The 18,832-nt window shown below is 22.9% G+C and overlaps 4 protein-coding genes across 9 annotated transcripts; 2 read left to right on the top strand and 2 right to left on the bottom strand.

Moving 5' to 3' along the window:
• The first annotated feature begins 553 nt into the window (after positions 1 to 553).
• On the top strand, positions 554 to 7,429 carry LOC108003447 (ras-related protein Rab-11A). Of its 3 annotated transcripts, XR_001767062.3 has the most exons (6): positions 554 to 862; positions 1,859 to 2,054; positions 2,217 to 2,491; positions 2,979 to 3,135; positions 3,749 to 3,791; positions 4,630 to 7,429. XR_001767062.3 is itself a non-coding variant. In XM_017065698.3 (5 exons), the coding sequence occupies exons 1-4, from the start codon at positions 823 to 825 to the stop codon at positions 3,113 to 3,115; spliced, it is 648 nt and encodes a 215-aa protein (XP_016921187.1). In that variant the 5' UTR covers positions 554 to 822; the 3' UTR covers positions 3,116 to 3,135; positions 4,630 to 7,429. The 3 variants fall into 3 exon arrangements, 2 of the variants coding, with proteins under 2 accessions (XP_016921187.1, XP_061934007.1); XM_017065698.3 differs by lacking the exon at positions 3,749 to 3,791; XM_062078023.1 differs by lacking the exon at positions 4,630 to 7,429 and having other exon boundaries at positions 3,749 to 3,792.
• LOC108003444 (vacuolar protein sorting-associated protein 72 homolog) lies at positions 7,382 to 11,238 on the bottom strand. Of its 4 annotated transcripts, none has more exons than XM_017065693.3 (7): positions 9,966 to 11,238; positions 9,541 to 9,780; positions 9,253 to 9,461; positions 8,983 to 9,165; positions 8,379 to 8,589; positions 8,099 to 8,311; positions 7,382 to 8,017 (listed from the first exon to the last, which is right to left on the bottom strand). In XM_017065693.3, the coding sequence occupies exons 2-7, from the start codon at positions 9,672 to 9,674 to the stop codon at positions 7,783 to 7,785; spliced, it is 1,185 nt and encodes a 394-aa protein (XP_016921182.1). In that variant the 5' UTR covers positions 9,675 to 9,780; positions 9,966 to 11,238; the 3' UTR covers positions 7,382 to 7,782. The 4 variants fall into 4 exon arrangements, with proteins under 4 accessions (XP_016921182.1, XP_016921185.1, XP_016921184.1 ...); XM_017065696.3 differs by having other exon boundaries at positions 8,099 to 8,308; XM_017065695.3 differs by having other exon boundaries at positions 10,194 to 10,627.
• LOC108003748 (beta-ureidopropionase) lies at positions 11,232 to 13,985 on the top strand. Its single transcript, XM_017066227.3, has 5 exons — positions 11,232 to 11,594; positions 12,257 to 12,507; positions 12,892 to 13,280; positions 13,361 to 13,678; positions 13,784 to 13,985. The coding sequence occupies exons 1-5, from the start codon at positions 11,488 to 11,490 to the stop codon at positions 13,868 to 13,870; spliced, it is 1,152 nt and encodes a 383-aa protein (XP_016921716.1). The 5' UTR covers positions 11,232 to 11,487; the 3' UTR covers positions 13,871 to 13,985.
• On the bottom strand, positions 13,986 to 18,832 carry LOC108003747 (bromodomain-containing protein homolog). Its single transcript, XM_062077988.1, has 9 exons — positions 18,196 to 18,832; positions 17,824 to 18,118; positions 17,004 to 17,283; positions 16,068 to 16,911; positions 15,697 to 15,996; positions 15,425 to 15,599; positions 14,939 to 15,354; positions 14,479 to 14,853; positions 13,986 to 14,389 (listed from the first exon to the last, which is right to left on the bottom strand). The coding sequence occupies exons 2-9, from the start codon at positions 17,941 to 17,943 to the stop codon at positions 14,209 to 14,211; spliced, it is 2,691 nt and encodes an 896-aa protein (XP_061933972.1). The 5' UTR covers positions 17,944 to 18,118; positions 18,196 to 18,832; the 3' UTR covers positions 13,986 to 14,208.

Genomic DNA, 18,832 nt, shown 5'->3' with positions numbered 1-18,832 from the left:
GACGATGTATAAAAAGATTGTATATGTATACAGAGATACTATGCAGAGATGTAAAGATGGCACTCGAAACAACATAAAGATAAAAAAAATACATTTTATTTATTACTGATTCGTATATTATCATAAATTATGTGATCTAATTTATTAATATAAAATAATAATTAATTTTCGATTAATAGTTATTTTTATGCATTAGATCTAACAGAAATAATTAGTCAAACTCATATTTTTTTCTGAATAACGGATTATTTTTAACTTAATTATGTTTTAATTATTTAAAATAAATTTGTATATATTACATTTCTATTTGATTTTATTACACAAGAATTATAAACAAAAATTTATTTTTGATTTTTTTAATTTATAAATCATTATATCGTTTAAATTTATGATTTAATTTTAAAATATATATATCCATATTAAATTAATTAAAAAGAATCGGGATTTTTTTTTCTAAGAAAAACTAATATTTTCTATTATAATTCTAATCTATGATAAATTTAATTTATGATTAATTTGCGCATGCGTATAAAGTAAATACATTGCGCATGTGTAATTTATCGGTTTGGAGGGGCGTAGAAAGGAGGCCATATTGTACAGTTAAATTGAAAGAACGAAAATAATTATATCATCGTGCTTGTTTCGTTCCGAATTTTTATCGTACATATCTACGAATTTGTTGTGAATAAAGCAACAGTGTACTGAATTTATTTTGAGGCTTTTAAGATTTCTTTTTGTAAATAACTATAAGTTGTAGTGGTGTATTTCAATATCTAGATACCGTCCGTCAGTCTACTAAAGGGGTTTATAGCTCCAGACGAGATGGGCACTCGGGATGATGAATACGATTATTTATTTAAAGGTAAATTTTGATTTAATTCATTAATATTACTTCGTTATTCATAAAATTTTAACGAAAATTTTTCTTCAAATATACATATGCATATTCACATACTTCTAAAGACTATATATATAATATACATTTGCATATTCTTGTCATGTTTGTGTATATATATATATATATATATATATATATATATATATATATATATATATATACATACATATAAAAGGTAGATATAATTTTATATGTTTAAGTAGTGCATATTAGTTAAAAATCAACAATTGTTATCATTCAATAATATAACAAAATTCGAATTAATATCAAATTATGTTTGACTTATAAAATCAAATTAACAGAGATAGGATAGAATATCAGACTTAAATGATAACATCAGATATGTTCTTTTCATATGAAAATTTGTAAAATGATTTTTATTAATTATTTATCAGGCAACATATTTAAAATAATTGAAATTATAATTAATTATATGAATTAATTATTTAAACTTATTTATATTCTATGACATTATCAGAAAAATTTTTATGTATATTTTCGTGACAATTCAATTTTCAATAATTTTTGTAATTTATTTATCAAATATTTGATTATATTTTTATGTTCCTATAATATAAAATAATATATTGTGTAATGTGTACACAGTAGTCTACCTATTTTTATTTTATGCTCTTCGATTATTTTTTTCATGACATTTTATTAATATTTATATATACATTGTAATGATTTAAAGAGAAAAATTAATATCTGGAAATTAAATGTATTATATGATATTATTTAATTATTTAAATTTTTATCAAATTTTTTATATCTATTATTATTTATTATTTTTATATTTAAAATAAACTTATTATAATTGTATAAATAAATTAATAAAGTTTTAATTTAAAAAATGAAAATATTTCCAATCTTTCGAATCTTTTTATTATTTCTTATGCTTTTTATAATTTTTTATTTTGACATTTTAATTTATTTAAAAAAGTATCTTTGTTATTTCAGTTGTTCTTATTGGTGATTCTGGTGTAGGAAAAAGTAATCTTTTATCAAGATTTACAAGAAATGAATTCAATTTAGAATCAAAATCAACCATAGGAGTTGAATTTGCTACGCGCAGTATACAAGTAGATGGAAAAACTATAAAAGCTCAAATTTGGGACACAGCAGGACAAGAACGTTATCGTGCTATTACATCTGCGTAAGTTAAAAATTATCTAATGAAAAAAATGACAATACATTCTTATATTTATTAGAGTATAATAATTAAATATTTAAATAAAATAATATTTTAACACATTTGTATTTCTTATTGGCAATAATTCATTTTATAAAATAAATTTATTTTTATTTACATATTCAGGTATTATCGTGGTGCAGTTGGAGCTCTATTGGTATATGATATAGCAAAACATTTGACATATGAAAATGTTGAAAGATGGTTACGAGAATTACGGGATCATGCTGATCAAAACATTGTTATTATGTTGGTGGGAAATAAGTCTGATTTAAGGCATCTACGTGCAGTTCCAACTGATGAGGCAAAAGCATTTGCAGAGAAAAATGGCCTCTCTTTCATTGAAACTTCTGCTTTAGATTCTACAAATGTTGAAACAGCATTTCAAAATATATTAACAGGTAAAGATATTCTTGTTTAAATAATAAATATTAAATATTTATTATTGAAGTTGAATTAAACTAAAATAGAAATTGTTAATTATTTTAATTATTAAAATTATTATTATTTAGATAAAAAATCTCTAGAATATATATTTAGATAAAAAAGTTTTAAAATAGCAAATTTTTTAGAGTATTATAAATACATGATTATAGTAGACATAATGTATTATGTATTATGTAATTATTTTTTGTGTAAATTTTATTTAATTTAGTAATTTTTATAGATAATCTCGATTTAATTATATATGCGCGCATACACACATATATATAGATAAACTTAATTATGACATGATTACGTATCAACATGATTCAATTACTTTCTAATCAATGTATTGGATACATGATTTTAAGATCTTACACATATATAATATTTAATACATTATATACTATATATTTTCATACTTTTCATACTTTCAAAAATAAGAAATGAAACTGACCATTACAGAAATCTACAGAATCGTATCGCAGAAACAGATACGTGATCCACCTGAAGGTGATACAATCCGGCCACAGAATGTAGAACCCATTGACGTGAAACCGACAATGAATTCAGAAGGAATGCGTAAGCAGTGCTGCCAGTGACTCATCTTGTTGCTTAAAATGTGTGTACACGCAATACAGTAACAATATCACGGGAGTACACTCAAATAATACCAACTTTCTAAGAGAAAAAATTTAGTCTATGGTCCAGTAAAAAGAAAAAAAGATAAGAGAGTTTCTGGGATAATTCTTTGTACGATAGCATAGTTTTAATATAAGAAAACTATGATTAGTTAATTATAAATATTAAGTTAATTTGTAAATTGAGTTAATTTTAACATACGTCAAAATTAAATATTATTAAAGACATTTTATTATGTATTTTTTCTTCCATAATAATTGTTACTAATTATCTAATTTTATTATTATGTAATTAAACATTTAAAAATGAAAGAATATTCAAAGAATTTAAAAACATTTATTATTTATACATAAGAATAATGTTTTTCATCATAAATTCATTTTGTTGTAAAGAATTACTAATTAAAAATATATATAAATTGAATATATTTCAATATATTATATTTAACTAAACTTTACATTTTGTAGCAAAAACTAAAATATTATATTCTGAATGGCAATAGATTTTAATTATAATTTAATTTATTTTTCTATATTTATGAAAATAAATCATAAATCATTTTTTATATTAATTAATTTTTTAATTAATTAAAGATAATCATCAATACCAGAAGAATGCTGAATAATATGTTTAATTGTAAGTTTTGATAGTTTGTTTTATATTTAATTTTATTTAATATAACAATCTGATCATTTTCATCTGTATTATTTTTTAAATATTTTATTGCACATATTGAATATGTGTGTAATATTTAAATAAATAAATATTTTTTTATTTATTATAGTATTGAGGTATTTTGAATTCTTATAAATTAATATTAATTTTTAAAATCATTTATCTTCAATATATAATCAATATATATGTTCAATATTTTTTAATATTATAAATTAATAAAATAATATTTTTTATAATAAATAAAATTATAGAATGTTTATTTATATTCTATCTAATATTTTACTCATTCCTTATGAAATTTTACTTATTTCTGTTTAATTCAAAATTTGATTTTGAAATATAGAAATTAAATATATTAATAATAAATAATATTGAATTGTTAATTTCATATATAATTTTTAAAATTGTCCATTAACATTTCTTGAAGATAAATGAATTCAATATCAATTATTGACTACTATTATATTAACTATTATATTAAAAATTTATAGATATTTATTTAATAATTATTATTTCAATAATTATATTAAATTTAAGTAAATTTAAATAAAACAAATACAATTTATAAGAATTTTAAGCGTGAAAATTTATTTTATATTTTTATTTTATTATTGAAAAACATTAATAAGTCTAATGATAAGAAAAATAACGATCTGATAACAAAACTTCAAATTATTAAAGACTTTTTAACTTTTTTAATTTTTAATATGAAAATCATTTAGATATACGATATAAAATTATATTAATCTTTAATGTAATTGCAATTAATAACTGCGATTGCATACATTTATGTTTACAGAAGGACATACAAAGAGACAGAAGCAAAAAGAAAAATGGTCGCCGGTAAACGTAACAGGTGCAAACAGTACAAGAATCAAGACTATTTACAAATATAAGTATACATAATTAAAGGTTTCCCAAATAATCCGGCGTTCTAAATACAGAATAGACTGTTCTCTAATTATTGCTTGAAATTGTCGTTGGAAACGAATAATAATAGTAGTACTTAAAAAAAAAACATCTTTACATCTTTATTCTCAACAGTCAGCTTGGATTCAATCGAAACATACTACTATAACTATAACTAATACTATTACTAGTAATACTACTACTGCTACTAATATCATCATCATCATCATCATCATCATCATCATCATCAGCAACAGCAGCAGCAGCAGCAGCAGCATCAACATCAGCATTAGCATCAGCATCATCATCATCATCATCAGCATCACTACCACCACCATCATCACCACCACCACCACTACTACCACCACCACCACCATTATTATTATTATTATTATTATTATTATTATTATTATTATTATTATTATTATTATTATTATCATCATCATCATCATCATCATCATCATCATTATCATTATTATCATTATTATTGTTATTACTATCAATGCCACCATCGCCACCATTATCATTAACTTTATCTCTTTAATTATGGGATAAGCTAATTTTTGTTATTATTCATGTTCCCGTTGAAAATACAATGATGAAGTTGATAAAAACTCCTCAAGTTCCTTCGGATTATTTAGGAAACAAATTTTGAGGATTGGAGAAAATCTAGAGACATGTAGTCCAATACATACACAATAGTCCGATATATTTGAATAAAAAACCACAATCATACAGTCTAAGTACGTCATCGATATTTACAAAGGATAAAGAGTTATACGTACGCACTAATTCTATCTCTGAAATTTATCCTGTCTCTATCTTCCTCTCTACTATCTTTATCTCTGATACGTTATGATAAATCAATGTTGTATTACTGCTTCTTTGTAATACATATGTTATTCTACTTGAGACGTAGAAACGGACGGTTTATAATCGTTACACAAAATATTTGAAATGTTTGGTCACATCTTGAAGAAATACATATTACACAAATTGTAAGGATAAAAAGAATGGATAATAGATATTGAAAGTAAAAATAAAGTTTATTACAAAATATAGTTTAATATTTATAATTAATTCTATAAAAATTGTATGAATAAATTCACTATCTAAAATTGTACTCAAAAAGCTCTAATTTCGTAACAAAAATTAGATACAAAAGTGGAAAACATTAATTATATTTTAAAAAAATAATTTACATAGAAGATATTTCAATTCAAATTTGAAAATTTAAAAATAAAATATCTGTATAAGTTTTTTTCATCCTTACGACCGATGACATTTTGCAAAAATTGGCCAAATGTTTCAAAGATAGTTTACATTATAATACTTGAAATCTTGCGATTAAGTATACAAATGCACGACATAAAAGAAACACATAAAAAAAAAAGAAAATAAAATAGAAGCTTAATAAAGAAAACAAAAAAGAAAATGAATCGGATTTAAAATACTTTTATTATTGCTCACTCTCTGCTTTTGAATTTGCACTGTAGTTTTAATATTAAAATACGATAAAGAGCTTGTCATTTAAAGAAAAAAGCATTTTCAAAAGTATTTTATTTTTATTCTGAATAAGAAAAATGTCAAAATATTTTAGCGCATAAATGTGATAAGACATGAAAGTACATTATTTGCCAGATCATATCGTACTTTCTAGACGTCTAATAATTATTGCTTCAATGTGTGTAGTCGCAATGTAATCTGTTATCGTTACAAGTTCTCGTTGTATCTTGATAAATAAATGGAGAGTGAGTAAAATGTTGAAATATTGAAATGTCTACACCTCGTTGTATTTATGCGAGGCTTAGATGATTCGTGCAATATCAATCGGTGGATTAATCTCATACTGATATGGTATTATTTTAAATGGTAACTTTCTAATTGTTTTATGAGAAAGAATAATAATAATAATAATATTTTGTTTTTAATTAAAAGAATTCAATATCATTCAATCACTAAAAAATTTATGAAATATACTAAAATTTGTTTTTTTAAGAGTGCTATTTGTAATTAATAATATATATAATTATTTTTTTTATTAAAATTTATTTATAAATTATAATATAAGCAAAAAAGCAATCACCATTATTTTATTCACAAATATTTCAATAAAAACGAATTTTATTTAAAATATTTTAACGAATAATAATTTTTATTTTTGAAAATAATACAATGAGCAATTAATAGAAAAAAAAATAAATTTAAAAATTATATACATGATGAATGCAAGAAATGTCATTTCACTTTCGATATATTTTTCAATTCAATAATCAGTTTTCAAGATGCGAATTCTTTTTGAAGCAAAATAATAAAAGTTATACTTTTGTATCAGTAGAGTGCGTGCGATATATAATTAAGATGATGAAAGAAATATATTTAAATCTTTTGGTTTTTTATCTTCTATCATTAGATCATTAGATATTATCTTTAAAGAGACTTTTAAATATCCTCTACGAATACTGAATTTGTACAAATGGGATATTTAGAACAATGAATTTTTAAAAATATTATCGAGATCAGTTTATTCTCCGTTGATTTAATATATGTATATATACACACGTGCGCGCGTGTGCACACACACAATATACACATGTATGAAGTAAAGTCACCGAATCGGCGACATTTTATTAATCCAATGCTTTGTACTTTATAATTTTATTAATAAAATCACTTTTGCTTTGAACATATATACGTGTATTGTAGAATTTTTATTTCGATAATTAAAAATATATATATTTTAACTTTATATAAATAGATACATTATAATATTATTATAATTTTAAGATTATATAAAGAATTTCAACTCACAATAATTCAATATTCAATATACGTAATAATAAATTATATCATTATTTACAAAGTTTCCTTTTTTAAAATATATTTTTTATTATTAAAACTCTACTTCTAATTATTAAATCTATTTTATCATTAAAAAATTTTATATTTTTATATTTTTAAATTAAATTTGAATTTGAAAATATTAAAAATATCGAATTACAATAAAAATAAATATATTATTTGATTTTATTATTAAAAAAAATTACGTGAGCATACTTGCAGATGCTGGTTCAAGACGTACTGTATTCCTTTGAGCTAGACCACCATGATTCTTTTGTCTCCATTCAAGCCATCGTAATAAATCTGGGCTTTGTGATGTATCATTAATATCTGTTCGAGCTTCCAATTGTTGATAATATGCTTCACGTAATAATCGAAATGTTTGCACATTTTTATATGGTAAGTGAGTCATAGGATCTAAATATTTTGCTGGAAACCTATTTTTTTTTTTATATATATAAATTTATCAATATTTTATCTATTATAAAAATATATTAAATAGGTTCCTAATATCTCACCTTGTAATTGCACATAAGGGTTTTATTGATGATTTCTGTATTGAAGATTTTTTAAATGCTTCTGAAAATAATTGTTCATTTTCAAATGTAATGAAAGTTCTTTCATAATATCCTTTTGTTTGTTCATAATAATATTTGCTTTTGTTAGAACTTTGAGAAGATTCTTTCTTAGTAATATCCTTTGTGCCACTTTCTGATTTTATATTTGTACTACTGAAATAAACAAAAAATTAAGTTTTATTATATTTTTATTTGAAATAACAGAAAAGTTATACTTTACTTTTCTATTGTTTCATCTGGACGTTTATTTTCAAAATTTGTATTTTTTTCATCTTTTTCTATATTCATTTTATCTTCCTCTTTATTGTAATTTACCTCAGAAAGTATCATAATAGGCATTGCTAATGATTGATATCTAATCATAGGTCCTGTTTGGGCTTTTCTTATAGTTCTAGTATTTTTCTTTTCATTTTCTAATTTCTGATATTTTTCTGTAAATTATAAAAAAGAATTAAAAAAAAGAACCAATAAAATCATATTCGCGAATTCCTTTATCTGATTTGTTAATTGTATATTTATAAAATTTGCATTCAAATATTTAATCTATCTATGCTAAATTTTCATAAATGTGAATTTGATACTTCTGATACTTATAATAAAATATAATAAATATATTTATAATAACTACTTATAATAGATAATAATAAACTAATATAAAATTAAGAATTTTATTAAATTAAGCAAAAATAAAATATTATTATAGATATGTATATTATATATATATATATATATATATGTAATAAATTTCTTTATTATTTGAAATCAATTTTTTGCAAATATGGAAATTCTATTGTAAATTTTTTAATGAAAATTAAGCAATTCACCTAATGATTTCATATTAATCTGTTCAGTTTGCAATGCTTCTTTCAATAATTCTTCTTGAGTAGGTTTCCATGTATCATGTCTTATAACTCTTGTTCTCCTTTTTTGATGCTCATTTCTTTCACTTAATCTTTTTTGTGTTGCAGCTGATTTAGCAGCAGTAGAACGACGGATAGATTTTCTTTCTATAAAAAATTATATTTTAATTTCTGTCTACATGATTTAATAAAATAAAATTTATGTTTGATAATATTTATTTTATAAATGTTCACCTGTACTTTCATTAAAAATTCTTTGTCTTGGTTGCCTAACTTTTTTCTCTTTAGATGGTAATTGGGATTGAACTTTAGGTTCTTTGTAAGCTTTTGTAACTAATCTACGTTTTTTTTTTGGTCCCTCTTGTTCGGTATCAGAAATGGGTTCATCATTTTCATCTATACTAAAGTCTGAATCTACTTCATCTTCTGCTTCATCTTCCTCCCTAAATTTAAAAAAAAATTAAATAATAAATTAAAAATTAAACAAACTTTTAAAAAATTAATAGATAAAATGATATTAACATATAGTCATGATCTTGTTCCACTTCATCAAAACCTCCATAAGTTGTTTTGTAAAAATCATCCTCTTCTTCTTCATTTAATAACTTTGCCATTTTATTTCCTGCATTTGTACGCCGTTCTCTATTTAATGCCATTTTTGCAATTATTTAAATTATTTTTTTTCAAATTTACTCTTTCGTTTTTATTTTTTCAAATTATTCTCTTGTTTGTACATACAACGTAAACGTAGATTATTTTAACCTAAAAATAGAAAATAAAATATTTACTATACCAATCATTCGTAAATTATATAATGTTAATAATAAATTATTATGATAATGGATAAATAATTTATATTTTAATACAATAAGAACTTTTTTTTATTTTTTATATTTTCTTACACTTGTTAAATTTATTGTGTATGATTTATTAATAAAATTTCGTACCTGTGATATTTTCAATAATTATCGATACCATCGTTATTAATAATATCAATAATTATCAATAATAATATATTCTAAAGCAATTGATGATTACATTTAAATTTGAAAAGGAAAAATATTTTGTTATTAAGTATTTTTTATAACGAATACATTTATATCATATTATTTTAATTATATTTTTATATACATTTTATATATTTAAATTATATTTTTTTGTATTAATATACTTACTGATAATTTATATTAGAAATTGAAATTTAATATTTGGAAAGAAATAAAAATTAAATATAATTTTAATTAATATAATTAATTTAATAATAATAATAGGAAAATATTAATAAGAAAATATTTTTAAATTAAAAAAGAAATGATATATTTATTTATATATAATATTTCAATATAAAATATATTTTTTCATGAAAATTGTGAATGTAGTTGTAATAAATACGATTCAAATATTCAGATAACCTGATTGCACTCTATCAATATTTTTTGTCATGTAAATATTATCCCTCAATAATAACATTTAATATATAAGATTACTTAAAAAAATATTTCGTTAATTTTAATGGAAAATTTTTACGATTTATTTAAATGTTTTTTGCTTGTTATTTTATAGATATGAGAGTCGTTCAAAACGAAAGTTATAAAATTTTTCTAGTAACAAAGTAGTTATCTTATATTTTAAATATAAATTTAATTAATTAAATATTATATTTTATAAATATAAAATATAAAAAATATTTTATTTTAAAATTATATTTTTTCATAACAACCAAATAAAGCATATTTAATACATATTTCAAGTTTTTTAAATTATTTTATTTTAAAATTATATTTTAAAATAATTATTAATAAAGCAATCATTACATATTTTAAATATATCTTATTTTAAAATTATATTTAGAGATATATAAAATATTAATAAAATATATATTTTTTTAAATTTTTTATAAAAAATCTTTTATGATAAAAATATTTATTTAATAGAACTTTTAAATTAAGAAATGAGAGATCTATGGATTATATTTTTTACTATTTTTTACTATTTATCTGTATATAAATATCGTAGATTTTATACGTGAAATGAAGAAAAATATTTCTAGAAATATTAAAAAAATGACACATTACAAATATCAAATTTTCATTTTCTTTTCATTTTAAAGTAGATATCATAAAGTAAAAAATAAACACGTATCTATATATAATGAAAATGATTAATTAACTGTTGATTACATTGTACATCCAAATTTTTCATCTCTTTCTTATAAACAGGTATGACAGATATATTTTAAAAGAATTTATGGCAGTCATTCCATGATAATTAATTATGCTGATTAAAAAGAATTTATTGATAAAGATTAACTCTTGTTGCACTGATATATGTTTATACATATCATCGATATATATTACATAAAATCCGTGTTGTCTCACAATTCTTCGGAGTCCGTGACGGAACGTCATCAGAATTGGAATTGTATAATATATAACCTTAAGTAGTATCGAAAAAGTTTTTTATAATAAAATGGATAACTTAATGTTTGATCAAACACTTGAAGATATTTTGGAGAAAAATCTTCCAGAAAAGGAGCTAGCTGAAGTAAAACGACTTTTATATGGCCGCGAATTACAGTAAGATTTATTATTTATTTATTTAAATTTATTTTTAATAATTATATCTAGAATTGAAAAATATAAATAATCAATTCTTTATATTCTTTTTTCTTTATATTCTTTATATTCTTTATATTCTGAATTTAATTTTAATTTAAATACTTCAATGTTCTTAATCATACTTGTTTAATATATTGTGAAATTATTTGGCGCGAAATATTTTTAAACTTTACATATACGAATAAAGAATGTATATGCTGAATGTATCATGCACCGAAAAATATTGATTTTAATCACTAATTTAATTTAATTGAAAATTTTTGTTAAAAAAATCGAATATTTATATCGAATAAAATTAATGTTTTTACAGTTATACATTAGATGTTAAATAATTTTTCACAAAAAACATTAAATTTTATTATTAATTTCAGAAATTAAAAACAAAAATGTTTAAATAAAAATGTTTTTGAACTTGAAAATTATTATATTAATATGTAATAATTTTTATGTAAGAAAAATTATATATGCGATTAATTTCTTTTAATCATAATTGTATTAAATTATTAATTATTATATTAATTATATTAATATTTATATAATTTATAATTAATATCATTATTACAATTATATACGTACATATATAAAGCTATTTTAACTATCATAAAATGTTTTTATTATAGATCTTTAAATCTTCCGCAATGGAATGGAAGTCAAGATCTCGATGTTCAAGGATATATTATGGGTGGTAGCGTCACAGAGCAATTACGTCCTCCGCGTCTTGTTCGTGTTGGCTTAATTCAACATTCTATAGTTTTACCAACTACAGAACCTTTGCAGAAACAAAGGAATGCTTTGCATCAAAAAATTCAAAAATATGTCAATTACGCCGCAACTTGTGGTGTTAATATACTTTGTCTTCAAGAAGCTTGGGGTATGTTTCAAAATTTATAAGATAAAAAAAATTATAATAATAAAAAAATATATTTATAAGTTTATATTAAATATAAATGAAATTAAAAATTTAATTTTATGTTCTGAATGAATATTTATCATGTGCTTCTTTAATATCTATTTGATTTGATTTTATATCTATTTGATGATAATTTTGCATATATTGTGTAATTCAAGTCTTAAATTAGTTCAAAAAGATTAGATAAGAATCTTCTTTTAATAATTTTCATTTTTCTCATAATTTATTTAAATTTTTATAAAATTAACAATTTAAAAATAATTAAGTTTAAATTTTTGAAAATTTTTTTTATTCTTTTATTTATTTTAATTATTTATAATAAAAAAATATTTATTTATGCCGTAGCTATGCCATTTGTTTTCTGTACCAGAGAGAAATATCCCTGGTGCGAATTAGCTGAAGATGCTGAAAATGGACCAACCATAATACTCATGTGTGAGCTTGCTCAACGACATGGAATGGTTATTGTATGCCCAATTCTTGAGAGAGATAGTATGAATAGTGAAACTTTATGGAATACTTCTGTAGTGATTGGTAATGATGGAAATGTGCTTGGAAAGAGTAGAAAAAATCATATTCCTCGTGTAGGAGACTTTAATGAATCTACTTATTATATGGAAGGAAATACAGGTCATTCTGTTTTTGATACATGTTTTGGACGTATAGCAATTAATATTTGTTATGGTCGACATCATCCCCAAAATTGGATGATGTATGGATTGAATGGTGCTGAGGTAAAATTCATCAAATTTTTAATTTTTATAAATTAATCAAAATTTTTCTACATAAAAAAATATAAATTTTTTATGTTTAGATTGTCTTTAATCCATCAGCAACTACTAGCCATACATCTGAACCACTGTGGTCCATTGAAGCAAGATGTGCAGCAATAGCAAATAGCTACTATACCTGTGCTATTAATCGTGTTGGAACTGAAATATTCCCTAATGAATTCACATCTGGTGATGGAGCTCCTGCTCATCATGATTTCGGACATTTTTATGGATCTAGTTACATCACTGCTCCTGATGGAGCTAGAACTCCCGGTTTAAGTCGATGTAAAGATGGTCTTCTTGTTTGTGAATTGGATTTAAATTTGTGTCGTCAGATGAAAGATTTGTGGTGTCTAAGAGTAAGTTGAAATATTAGATATTTTTAATTTTTTTATTTCAAATTATATATTTTTATGAATCATTAAATGTTTTTTCAATATTTTTCTTTTTTTTCTTAATTCCAGATGACTCAGAGACTGGATTTATATGCTAAAGAATTAAATGAATATGTGGAGAAAAATATGAAACCGCAAGAAAAATTGATCCACTAAGCTAACAGCAGAAATGCATATATTTTTTTTATAAATTTCTTCTTTTTGCTCTATATGTATAAGTCGACAAAAAACTATAAAAAATATAAAAATATATTTAGATATATATCAGAAATTTTATATACACAATGATTCTTTTTATTTCATTTCAGTCATTATTTAAAAATATAAATTATGAAAAAAATATGACTCAAAGATAAATCTATAAGTTACATTTTCATATTTCAAAATATTACATACTTTTTACATACTTACAAATTTTTAAAAAGTACTATCTTATAATTACGAGTAATATTTTATTATTACGATTTTACGAATGTTAATTAGACCAGAATTAATTAACTAGTTGATGCGGTATTCAACGATGTATTATGAGTTTGTTTGCGATAATGGAGTGCCTCTTGATACGCTTTTTTAACAGCTTTTCTATCCGCGGGTTTTCGAGACTCAATTAGTTTTGCTTCATCCAATTCTTGGGAAACTCCAAGTTTTTCTAATTTTTCTCCTGGTAGCCATTGCCTGTAATAATTATTTATAATTTTATATAAAAAAATTAAATTATCATTCTACAAAAAATTAAGTTATGAAGAAATAAAAAATATTTTTACCATGTTCTTTTGGTATCGAAGAAAAGAACGAGAAATACTGGTTCTTTATAATTAACAGCAAGTGCCAATACATCATCTGGTGGTGCTGGTATTGGTACACCTTTATGCACAGTGCCTCTAGGAGTATTAGGATCTATTATAAGAGCTGGATACCAGGGATAACCACGGCATTTAGCCCATACAAGCTGGAGAGCTTCTAGACCATTACTAGCGATTATTTCCTTGTTTTCCAGTTCTTTTTTTGCTTCGTTTGCTTCTTGTTGTCTCTGTTTTTCTTCTTCTAAATCAGGAGTAGTGGACCTACTTGTTGAACAACTGCTACAACTCGATGATTGACTTTCACCTTCTCCCACATCACTATCCATTGTTCCACTTCTATAGAAATTAATTTTACATTATTATACATATTTGAATTCTTATTTGAAATGCGACTATCTATAATAAAAAAAATAATACATGCCTGTAAATCTTAAAACTGTCACTTTGTTTTTTTTTATCATCTTCCAAAGTGAACATTTGATTACTTCTACTGGCTCTTGCTCTTGCCTTGCGAGTAAAAAGAACTGCTGTTCTTCTGTTCACACCTCCTCCTCCTATTTCTTTTTCTCCAGACTGTAATTCAATTTCTCCGCGGCTTCTATTATTACGATCCCTTTTTCTGGATTTGGAAACTGTTTGCTCATTTTCACCAGGATCTAATTCAGGATAATCTTTACGAGCTTGTTCTATAAGAACACCACCTTGTTCCTTCATTTTTATTCCAGCTCGATAGAACATAGTGTCTTTGCGATTATAAGCTAAACAATTATTCACCATCAAATTGAAATCTGCTTCAAAAGCTCCAATAGTATCATATTCTTGTCTTTCTATTTTTGTCTAAAAAATAAAAATCACATGTATAATTTAACTAATTTTTTTTTAAATAATTTAAAATAAAATTAGTTACCTGCATAGTAGATAAATCCATAGGATGAGATACAATTTCTAAATAATCTGGAACTTCTTTAGTATTCACAGGTTGTCCAAATACATCATTTATATCTTTCATTTTAATTGCTTCTAACAATGAACGTAAAATACTTTCTAGTGGACGTAATTCGAACCATAAACATTTTTCTTTTCTGTAAAATAAATTTAATATTTGAATATTTATTATATATTTTTTTAATAATTATATTAATTATATTTTTTTATCATGAAATTAATTCGAAATCTTACACTTTAAATAATTCTTTTTTTAATTTCTCTCGTTTGCGTACTAATTCACAAAGTAATCGAGCTCGTTCGAGATCTTGACGCAAACATTGCCAATATTTTAATTGACGATACAATTCTCCACGTAATTCACTGTCTGGTGGTGGTGAAGAATTTTCTCCAAGTGGTGGTGGTCGAGATTGTGGATGTGAACTCTGAAGTCTTCTAAGAAGTGGTACACCATTTCTGTATTGTCGTTTCAAAGTCCAATATGCTATAAGACGCTGTATCAATTGACTTCGTTTAGGCAACCCTTCAGCTAAGCTAGTATTATAAAATATCAATAATGTTTTTACATTTTTTAACATTTATTATAAAAAATTTTTGTTTGTTACCTAGCAATTTCCTTAATACGTTCCGGTGGTATGGTTGGAATAGAAATAACAGGAGCAGAAGAGCTTTTTTTATTTGCAATTGCTCTTCGCCTTGCATCAGCAGGATTGGTGGAAGGTTGATAATCTGATGGTGTATGAGCTTCACAATAAGCTGTTTTTTGAACTAACATTGGTTCTCCATTTGTAGGTTGTACTGTTCTCATACGCATACATAAACCGGCTTGTTGTGCACATGTTACATGAAATGCAGCATAACAATTACTCTTGTGACATTGAATACAAGCACCTGATCCTCTACGTTTACATACACAGCATGTAAGTCTCCAACGTGCAGCAGGTATGCTTTCTATACTATCAATAGGTTCCAGAAATACAGTATTGGCAAATCTGACTTCTGGTATCCACAAAGCACACACAACATGAGCCCATGTAGCTGGGCGATCAGTTTGTTTAAAAGCACCACCTCTATTAGGGCATAAAACACAATCAACAGCTCGTGATGGACTTTGCAAACATCTCCTGCATAACCACTGTCCTTCAGGAATATATGGTACACCATAACAATCCTGATGAACAGCAAGATTGCACATATCACAAAATAGTATAGCATTACTGTTTTGACACTCTCCATCCATGCAAATACAGCAAACTGCATCTTCATCAGCTGCTATTCCTCCACCACCATTACTTTGTTGTTGAAAATAAGATTCTTTTTCTAATCTATCCATTAATAATTCAAATGTATCAGGTTCTAAAGGTGGATTAAGTCCTGAAGCTAATCTTCTTTCATTTACTATTGATAGCCATGCAGTATCTTCTTCATCTAAATCATATTCTACTTCTCCTGAAAAAAGAAACAAATTCACATAAATTGAAATCACTTGTAAATAAATCTAAATATATTTAAAAAAAATTATAAATAAAAAGATTATATACCATCAAGTTCTTCACCACTACGTTCCATAAATCTAATATATGAATTTGGAAGTGCTTCAGCTTCACCTAACTGTTGTTCATATTCATCTATTTCTTTTACCATAGCTACAGGTAAAGTGTTAAGGATGTTTTTCTCTTCTTTATCTTTATCTGATGATGTAATATATCCTTTTTGAATATTTTTTTCATCAAAACTATTTCTTTCCAAAGAAATAATAGGTATTGAATCTGTGATTCCAATTTTAAATATCTTATTTGCATCTTCACCAATAGGATTTACCTTAAATATAAATATAAGCATAAATATAAATAATATTATAAAATTATTCATTTCAAAAATTTTCAAATATTAAAATAAAATAAAAATAAAAATTTTTTTATTTGATTAAATATAATTATAATTTATTTTAAAATTTGCCTTTTAATCTTTAATTCTTTTACAGTGAATCTTAAAAAAAATTCTGAAAGGATAATTATATGTGCAATAACAATTGTTAAAATTAACTGAAAAATAAAAAATTAAAAAGTAATTATTTTCTGAATTGTCTACTTTAAATTTCTTTATAATTTCATTATATTATCAAAAGATTAAATAATTCAATAATAATTAAAATAACTTTATATATTAATTAAATATATAAATACAAATAATATCTTTTTTTATTTATAAATAAAAATATATTGCTTTCTTATATCAATTAAGTTTTACATTTTACATATATTTTTAAAATATATTTAGAAATTTATTTAAAATATTATTATCTTTAAAATTTATTATCTTTTTTTAATTTTTAAGCATTAATTAAAATATATTTCATACCAAAACAAATTTTGATGTTTCTTGTGTACTTAATGCTTCAGTGTTCGCAGGATTGGTGCTATCATTACTAACACCAATTCTACTTCTACCTTTTTTTTTATTTGATTGTGGTGTGTTCATCTTCTTTTACGATTTGGCGTTTTATAAATAATAATATACTTATATCATCCACACTTCAATTTAAAAATCTTTTCTTACGTATGTTTTTTATTTTAAACCATTCAGCTATGAATTCGTCTTGATAACATACATTAAAATTACATGAATTGTATCTCTCATTTTTATGCCAATATAACTGTTATAAAATAATTGCATTAATTTGTATTTGAGGAAAAAAGGAACGCTCACAAATGTTTGAACAAGTAAACTAACCAATTTGAGCGGCAAACGTAATATGCACTGACATGTTAATGTAATAAAAGTACTTTGCATGTCAATTATAAACTATTTTTTCAAATATATAAATTTTTAATAGATTTATTTTGAAAAATTTTTTTGTGTTAAATATACATTTATTTTTGTTTAAATATATTTCATAGAATTAATTAAATAAAGCTTAACTTAATAATTTATACTAGATTTATTATTTATGATATAGTTATAGCAATAGAAACTATCCTTTATAAACAAGTAATTTCAAACATGTAATCTGATAATTAAGAGATAAAAATATTATTTTCTATTATTAATTTCTGATGAAAAAAATCATAATCTATGAAACATTTTATATTATTTTATAGCAAAAAATATCTAATTAAAATAATAATATTAATCAAAACAAATTTATGTCAACAAATTCATTATTTCATTTCAAGAAACTATAACTTTAATTAATATATATATAATATACTAAATTTTAATATCATTATAATCAGTTTAAAATATCAAATGTAAATTTTCATAAAATTAAAAAAGTTGTTTAGTATAGAGTTTTATATCATTAAGCGATTATTTTCAAAATATGCTAAGAGAATGGCGTCACCTGGTGACGAAAGAAACATACAAATTG

The sequence above is a fragment of the Apis cerana genome, linkage group LG8 (assembly GCF_029169275.1).
Source record: "Apis cerana isolate GH-2021 linkage group LG8, AcerK_1.0, whole genome shotgun sequence".
NCBI lineage: Eukaryota > Metazoa > Arthropoda > Insecta > Hymenoptera > Apidae > Apis > Apis cerana.
Note: the sequence above shows the minus strand (reverse complement) of the source record. Positions and strands in the feature narration are given on the sequence as shown.

What these genes read in the sequence shown, in the direction of transcription:
- LOC108003447 (XM_017065698.3), top strand. Translation starts at nt 823, where the DNA reads ATGGGCACTCGGGATGATGAATACGATTATTTATTTAAAG. An exon ending in ATACGATTATTTATTTAAAG is followed by an intron (nt 863 to 1,858) that starts GTAAATTTTGAT and finishes TTGTTATTTCAG; the next exon opens with TTGTTCTTATTGGTGATTCT. An exon ending in TATCGTGCTATTACATCTGC is followed by an intron (nt 2,055 to 2,216) that starts GTAAGTTAAAAA and finishes TTACATATTCAG; the next exon opens with GTATTATCGTGGTGCAGTTG.
- LOC108003444 (XM_017065693.3), bottom strand. Translation starts at nt 9,674, where the DNA reads ATGGCATTAAATAGAGAACGGCGTACAAATGCAGGAAATAAAATGGCA. An exon ending in GATTAATATGAAATCATTAG is followed by an intron (nt 8,590 to 8,982) that starts GTGAATTGCTTA and finishes TATAATTTACAG; the next exon opens with AAAAATATCAGAAATTAGAA. An exon ending in CCAGATGAAACAATAGAAAA is followed by an intron (nt 8,312 to 8,378) that starts GTAAAGTATAAC and finishes TGTTTATTTCAG; the next exon opens with TAGTACAAATATAAAATCAG.
- LOC108003748 (XM_017066227.3), top strand. Translation starts at nt 11,488, where the DNA reads ATGGATAACTTAATGTTTGATCAAACACTTGAAGATATTTTGGAGAAA. An exon ending in TTGTCTTCAAGAAGCTTGGG is followed by an intron (nt 12,508 to 12,891) that starts GTATGTTTCAAA and finishes TTTATGCCGTAG; the next exon opens with CTATGCCATTTGTTTTCTGT. An exon ending in AAGATTTGTGGTGTCTAAGA is followed by an intron (nt 13,679 to 13,783) that starts GTAAGTTGAAAT and finishes TCTTAATTCCAG; the next exon opens with ATGACTCAGAGACTGGATTT.
- LOC108003747 (XM_062077988.1), bottom strand. Translation starts at nt 17,943, where the DNA reads ATGAACACACCACAATCAAATAAAAAAAAAGGTAGAAGTAGAATTGGT. An exon ending in TAGTGGTGAAGAACTTGATG is followed by an intron (nt 16,912 to 17,003) that starts GTATATAATCTT and finishes TTCTTTTTTCAG; the next exon opens with GAGAAGTAGAATATGATTTA. An exon ending in AAAAAAGAATTATTTAAAGT is followed by an intron (nt 15,600 to 15,696) that starts GTAAGATTTCGA and finishes TTTATTTTACAG; the next exon opens with AAAAGAAAAATGTTTATGGT.